At 37.6% G+C, this 7,326-nt stretch overlaps 2 protein-coding genes across 17 annotated transcripts in view; one reads left to right on the top strand and one right to left on the bottom strand.

The window, feature by feature from the left end:
• Nucleotides 1-2,965, top strand: part of LOC109544870 (ionotropic receptor 25a) — a gene marked incomplete in the record, with an annotated part of 16,919 nt that extends 13,954 nt beyond the window's left edge. Inside the window, 3 exon segments of the mRNA XM_048668942.1 lie at nt 1,846-1,999; nt 2,166-2,287; nt 2,510-2,965. Coding sequence (XP_048524899.1) covers nt 1,846-1,999; nt 2,166-2,287; nt 2,510-2,844 — 611 coding nt within the window.
• LOC109544873 (paired box protein Pax-5) overlaps nt 2,963-7,326 on the bottom strand; it is a 111,997-nt gene continuing 107,633 nt past the window's right edge. For 7 of the 16 annotated variants that reach the window (XM_048668944.1, XM_048668949.1, XM_019915275.2 and 4 more), the window contains 5 exons: nt 6,635-6,857; nt 6,408-6,521; nt 6,064-6,261; nt 5,790-5,897; nt 2,963-5,673 (listed from right to left, as the gene is read on the bottom strand). In XM_048668944.1, coding sequence (XP_048524901.1) covers nt 5,495-5,673; nt 5,790-5,897; nt 6,064-6,261; nt 6,408-6,521; nt 6,635-6,857 — 822 coding nt within the window. In that variant the 3' untranslated portion in view covers nt 2,963-5,494. Of the gene's footprint in view, nt 5,674-5,778; nt 5,898-6,063; nt 6,262-6,407; nt 6,522-6,634; nt 6,858-7,326 lie in introns of all 16 variants that reach the window. The other 9 variants (XM_048668945.1, XM_019915276.2, XM_019915284.2 and 6 more) reach the window with 7 other exon arrangements.

Below are 7,326 nucleotides of genomic sequence, written 5' to 3'. Positions count from 1 at the left end.
GAAAACGCACTTACAAATTGCCCGAAAAACTGCCCAATTGACGTGTTTTCCGGGGGTTTTAAACAGTTTCAAGCGAAATAAACTGCACTTTCCTTGAAAAAACCATATCGCACGCCTAAACTCTTCTAAATAGCTTGTTCGATCGCTAACCGTACGCTCAAGCGCACTAAATTTCGTAATATTTTCCGTAATTTTTTGCAGAATTTGCACCAAACTTCATATGAAGTTGCAAGTTTTTTTGAGATTTCAACCGCAAAGAGCGGAAAAACTGTAAAACTCGAGCGGTGAAAAAAACGCAAAGAAAACCGCACTTAAAAATTGCCCGAAAAACTGTCCAATTGGCATGCCTAGACGCTGTAAATCGCTTGTTGGATCGCTTACCGCATGCTCAAACGCACTAAATTTCGGAATATTTTCCACGAATGCTGCGAATTTTTTACATAACTTGCACCAAATTTCATTTGAACTCGCCAGTTTTTTTGAGAATCCGATCAAAAAGAACAAAAAATTGTAAAACTCGAGCTGTGCAAAAAACGGATGGAAAAACGCAGCTTGAAATTGCCCTAAAAACTGTCCAATCGACTTGTTTTCCGGGGGTTTTAAACAGCTTCAAGCGAAATAAACTTAACTTTCCTTGAAAAAACCAAACCGCACACCTAAACAGTGATAAATCGCTTGTTGTATCGCTTACCGCACGCTCAGACGCTCCAAATTTCGCAGTATTTTCCACAATGATTTTGCAGAACTTGCACCAAACTTCATTTGAACTCGCAAGTTTTTTTGAGAATTTGACCGCAAAGAGCGGGAAAGTTGTAAAATTCGAGCGGTGAAAGACACGGGAGAAAAAACGCAACTAGAAATTTCCCAAATGACGTGTTTTCCGACGGTTTTAAACAGTTTCAAGCAAAATAAACTCAACTTTCCTGGCACAAACCATACCGCATGCCTAAACGCTCCGAAATCGCTTGTTGGATCGCTTACCGCACGCTCAAACGCGCCAAATTTCGTAATATTTTCCACAATTTTTTGCAGAACTTGCACCAAACTGCATTTGAACTCGCAAGTTTTTTGTAAGCAATTGTAAAACTCGAGCGGTAAAAAAAACGCAAGGAAAAACGCACTTAGAAATTACCCAAAAACTGTCGAATTGACGTGATTGCCGGCGGTTTTAAACAGTTTCAATCAAAATAATCTCAACTTTCCTTTAAAAAGCCATACCGCACGGCAAAACGCTTCTAAATCGCCTGTTGGATCGCTTACCGCACGCTCAAACGCACCAAATTTCGCAATATTTTCTGCAATTTTTTGCAGAACTTGCACCAACTTTCATTTGAACTCGCGAGTTTTTTTGAGAATTCGATCGCAAAGACCAAACAATTGTAAAACTCGAGCGGTAAAAAAAACGCAAGGCAAAACGCATTTAGAAATTATCCGAAAACTGTCGAATTGACGTGATTTCCGTCGGTTTTAAACAGTTTAAAGCAAAATAATCTCAACTTTCCTTTAAAAAACCATACCGCACGGCAAAACGCTTCTAAATCGCTGGTTGGATCGCTTACCGCACGCTCAAACGGACCAAATTTGGCGCCTGGCCAACATGGCACTGTTGTCTCGCCGAAACGTAATATGAACATTTTTATTTCACATTTTGACTGAAACCCAGGATAGAAAAAATATAATAACAACTGCACGCAGTCAGGAAGAAAAACCATTTAGGTAAGAAAAACAAATCTTGTTGATTCAATTTTTAACATCTTTATGTTATCAATTTTCAATATGGCTTCCTTATTATATATAAACCCATACTGTCTTAAAGATACGCTTATTGTACTTTTTAACCTGCAGATGCTGACTTTGCGTTCATTCACGACTCCAGCGAAATCAAGTATGAAATCAGCAAAAATTGTAACCTCACTGAAGTTGGGGAAGTTTTTGCTGAAAAACCGTATGCGGTTGCTGTTCAGCAAGGCAGCCATTTGCAGGACGACTTAAGTAAAGTGTAAGGAGAAGAAGAAGTTTATGTTAGAAGTTTTATGTATTAAGAAGGCTTATCAGTATTTTCTATTTTTGCTTCTTGTTGCATTTTTATGTGTGTATTCTTTCACTGCTTCTATTTACATCTTTTGCAAAATTTTGAAATGTTCGGTGAGAGTTTTGGGTTTCAGGATATTGGATTTGCAAAAAGATCGATTTTTCGAGCAACTTCAAGCCAAATATTGGAACGATTCCGCAAAAGGAGACTGCCCAAGTACTGACGACAATGAAGGAATAACTTTGGAGAGTTTAGGTGAGTGAAAATTCTCTTGGTTTTCATGAATTCAGTTTAGTAACGCAAAAAATCATCCTGAATAATTTTGTCCTAAAAAACGAATGGAAATACTCTAAAAGACTTTTTTACTTAACCATCTTTTGTAATTTTGTCCAAAAAAAACTCGCTTTCACTCGTTTCAATCCTCAAAAGCGAATCAAGTACAAATTTTTCCAGAAACATTTTTGTTTCTAATTCTAGGTGGAGTGTTTATAGCGACACTTTTCGGTCTCGCTTTAGCCATGATCACACTAGCCGGCGAAGTGTTGTATTATCGACGCAAAAGGAAAAAAATTAAGCCCAAAAAGCGGAAGGCAAAGTCCAAGAACTTGCCACTCAATACGGCTGGATTGAAACTGTCCAAGTTGGATGGACAAAGTGTGGACATGTTCAATGTGAATAAGACTGTCACCATTGGTACCACGTTTAAGCCGGTGAATTTGAAGGAGAACCTGACTAAAGAGATGGAAACGGTGCACATTTCGCACATTTCCTTGTATCCTAAGGCCAGGAATAGGATTCCTCGAGTTGAATAGTTGAATGCGTTTTATTATAGTGGTGGTCCATTTCAACAAGATTTAGAAAACAGCACACATGCATTTGTAGTCAGCTGCACAAGGGCCAAATCTGTCTACAAATTAAAACCTCTAAACATTTCATTATTCTCTTTATTTCTCTAAATATAAACTGCCTACAGCTAAATGAGTGAATGTGACAGGGTTCTTTATTTAATTTCTTAAATACTCTTAAATTTCTTATTTTTCTGCATTCTTATCAGGGGCAAGTACATAATATATTTTATATAGGGCCTAAATCGATTTTGGCCTATCACATTTTTAAATACAATATAGTTACAATACCTTAAAAACGTGAAAGGATATTTGAATAGTGAACAGTGAGGTTGTTTTACGTCAATTTTCAACAGTTTTTACATAAGTTTTTTGCGAATGTGGGCAAGGTTTCTAGTGAGAAAATGGATTTCTGTGTGTGTTTTTTTCATTCATAATACACTATTATATCCTTTCACCTTTTTAAATGCCCGACCCTTTCGAAAACAGATCGTAGGCTCTTTGGTATATTATTACACACATTGAGGGTAAAAAATATGAAAAATAAATTAGTTCTCATGAAATATAATACTTTTAAGTCGGCACGAAATTTTAAGTCATCATCAACCAAGAAACTGTGTATTTCATAGGGTAGGATTACGCTACACGACACGGAAGATTGTGAGGATACTGGGGGTAAACTTTAAAAAACCTGCAAAACACAGAGTGCAGGCTTATTTGGTTCCTTAATCCGAAGTTGCGTTTTTGAATGGACTAAATTTATTAATTTTTTATGCTTGCTAAAATCGTTCTTTCAGTAAACGCAATTTTTTCAACATCTATTTAAGCTTTAAAACCAAGCTTTACCTTGTAGCTACTAGTGGATTTATATGAAAAAATATTAAAAAATCGTAGGCTTTTATAACGTTTACAGATTAATTCTTTTTTCAGTTTAAGTAAGGCAACATTAGCTTGAGAATTGAAGAAGAGAAATTGAGGAAAAACTCCAATCTTTCAGATCGTATAGCGTGAACAACCTTATAAAATTGGGGTATTTACAAAAAAAAAATTATCTGTTGGGCCTATATGAAGGCGAATTTTGACCACTGTGATATTGGATGTTGGAAGTTACTTTACAATAAAATGGGAATTTTGGAAACGGAAAACTCGCCTTCATACGCTTTTTGCAGTTGGCGAATGAACTCTGATGAAAATAGCGAGGAAAACATTTCTTGGTTTAGTTCGTTTTTACTGTCTTTTCTATGTTTGAAACATTTCTCCATCCCTTGAACAAAATACGTAAATAATTGCTTTTTCTCTTCTTTTCCGTTCAAGCGTTAATGCCTTAAGGGATCATACCTGAAGAATATTTTTAAATTTTTTGAATCAAAAAGCCGCTATTGGATTTTAGAAACATTCTAAAGTCCCAAAGCGGTGATCAGAAATGCAAGCTGTTGATGTTTCCCAACTTATTTTTCATCAGAGCGTTAGTCGACAATGAATAATGCGATGACATTGGAAGTTATCAAGTACGGTTCGGTGTCTGACTAGTTTACAATATTCAATAAAACTTTCGTTGATAAAATAACATATTTTGTCGTTTCTAAGGCGGAATATATAAATACAGGGTCAGTGGATGGAAAATTCCTCGAAACTGAATGAAATAAAATCAGAGAGATAATGAATGGTGCAACACATAAAATTTACAAAACAACTACAAATCTACGAAATGAAAAATCGGGTAGCCCTTAAAACGAGGCTACGCAATTTTGATATGATACTGAATGTGCGCTATCTGTACAGATTCGAATTTAATTCCTAACAATTCTTTGGTGTGAACTAAGCTAGAATAAAAATAAAATATATTAATTAAAATATCCTATAAAGAAAAAAATAAAACAATTAAGTACAATAAAGATTCTGATACATGTCGCGGGGTGTGGCCGTCTGATCGTATTAAGTTTTCAGGTGAGACCAGAATGACTATCTGTCGGTATATTGAATGTGAGAAGAAATGCATTTCTTTAAGCAAAAGTCGATCATTTTTTTAGTTGGCTGCCACTCGATTTATTTGATCATTTATTTCGAGACTCATTTGTTAACATTTTGTTTCAATAAATAGAGAAAAATGATCATATCAATCGAGAGGTAAGCGCTTTGTTAAATGATTCCGATAACACTTTTTGAAGGCACATCAAAGAATTGAACAAATGTTACATAAGTTGGTTTGAAATGAAGGTTTTTTCTTGGATATTTTCACTTCATGCGGAGCTTAAACGGAAAAACCCTTTGATGTGCTTAAGGGAAAATTGGAACTGAAACACTTCTTGGCAAGATGGAATTTCCTGCCGAGTAAATGGTATTTTTATTTTCTACAGTGTGATTGAAAGTTTACGCCAAAAGTAAGCCGATATTTGTGCCATTTTCGGGTTAAGTGTGAAAAATCAGTCTGTACTTCCGGTAAAAGTTTCGCCTTGATTCGTCAAATTTGTACAATTTTTTACACATTTCTTACACTACGAACAGATCATCACGAGATAGTCGTGGGGAACACACTCAAACTCAAATTAGAACAACCTTTTCTTGTGTTTTTTTACAAAATAATAGTATTAATTTTCTCTACGTTTTGGCCCCGTTTTTACCCCATGTTCAGTTCGTGCGGGTAAATCGCTTCGGTTTTCAGACAGGCGCTGCCACTTTCAGTGGGCGAATTGGCTGGTGCCAAAGAGTTGGCTCTTGTGGCCGCCGTTGGACTCCTGCTGGTCTGCTCATCTGGGTTAGTGATCGCGATGTCGTTGTTGGTGTAGTAGTACGAATCTGTAAAGAAAAAATCATGATTAGAGTGAGGTTTTTTAATCATCAACTGCAGGAAATTTGCTATTTCTTCCGGCTATTATTATTTTCTGCTCGTACAATACTCACTATTTACTTACTGAGTAACCCGCTGGATGCAGATCCGTATCCATATGTACCGTAAGCTGCACCATACTGGCTGTATGCTGTACTGTAGGCGTAATCCGTACCTGGAACTACTGTCGTACCTATTAATAAATAACACATTTTTTCAACGATTTTTCAATATGCTATTGCCAGAGCTTAACGTATGGCAAAACAGAGGACTTTTGCGGCTTGAAGACATCCTACTTACCACCATTTGTTCCTGGATGGTTCCAGACCAAAGAAACAATCAGATTCAAATTTACGTACCTGAGTACCCGGTGAAACTCGGCAACATTGTGCTGTAGTGTTGGCCACTCCCACTAGGCTGCAACACTGTGAGAGCGGCAGGATCAGGAGATCCAGCCGCTTGACTGGTGGGCGGCTCTGCCGGCATCGCCAAAGGGATGGACGGAGATGAGCCTTCGACGGTATTCATGTTGTAGGGCGAGTTGTTTTCAGTGGCTACTTGGTTTCGAATGAAACAAAACAAAAAAACACATGCAAAAACAAAAAACCACTTGAAAATTGCGAAATAAAAAACTCTCTAAACTAGTCTACATTAGACATTAATGGACCCGGATCAGTAACAGAAGCATGGTAAAAAGCCTTACCAGAATGGTATGGCGACATGGACGGATCATATTTGGTGGGATCCATCAGTCTCGTTGTCTCGATCTTCATCTCATGCATAGTAATGGGCGCCAGCGGTGTTAACGAGCTCGAACCTAAATCATGCGAAAAAAGCCATGCTTTGTAGAACCAACCGGAAAATACCTTTGAACCGCCACCATCTGTTGAAGGGACTAACCACGTGGAAATGCTCAAGAACAATGCTTACCTAGTGATCCGGCCAGTGGCGGCGTGTAGAGGTTCTGGCCTGCTTGGCTCATGGTGTTGATGGTGTCGTAGATGTCCGCAGCCGAAGTGACCCCAGTCACGCCTGCAAAACCCCCATGGGGGTCATAATAGCCGCCCGTTTGACCTGTCGTAGTGCCAGCCCCGCCCAGTTCCGAAAGAAGTTTGTGCTCATCCTTTATCGACCATTTGCTCGATGGCCAAAGCTGAAAGTGGTTATGGCAAACATTACACTGATATAATTTTTTTGGCAACAAAAGTCTCCATAATAATTTTAAAGCGAATTTAAATTCAAATCAGATATTTTCCGCCAAAAACGCCGAATCCGTATCGTCGGTTGCCTATCCCGATTGTGACGTAGCAGGTCATATCAACAAAGTGTCTCGTGTTTATTTTGTTGTTTTCGCAGCTTTGTTTTATTATTTAAGTTATTGTGATTATCATTATTTAATTGATTATTATTACCTTGCATAATGGAAAATAGAGACATGTATGGACCACAAAAAAAGTGGTGTTTTATGCCAGGATGCAAGAATACCTCAATAAGTGCTCCAAACGAACTCTTTCTAACCGTTCTCCATGATTATGCACGTAAAGTTTTATGGTTCAAAGCAGCTAGACGTGATGTTCCTAAATCAAAATCAATGTTTTTTTGTTGCGAGGATCATTTTAATG

This window comes from Dendroctonus ponderosae, unplaced genomic scaffold (assembly GCF_020466585.1).
Source record: "Dendroctonus ponderosae isolate FM_Combo_2020 unplaced genomic scaffold, Dpon_F_20191213v2 Dpon_F_20191213_8, whole genome shotgun sequence".
In the NCBI taxonomy this organism is placed as follows: Eukaryota; Metazoa; Arthropoda; class Insecta; order Coleoptera; family Curculionidae; genus Dendroctonus; species Dendroctonus ponderosae.
This window is presented reverse-complemented; position numbering and strand designations above follow the sequence as displayed.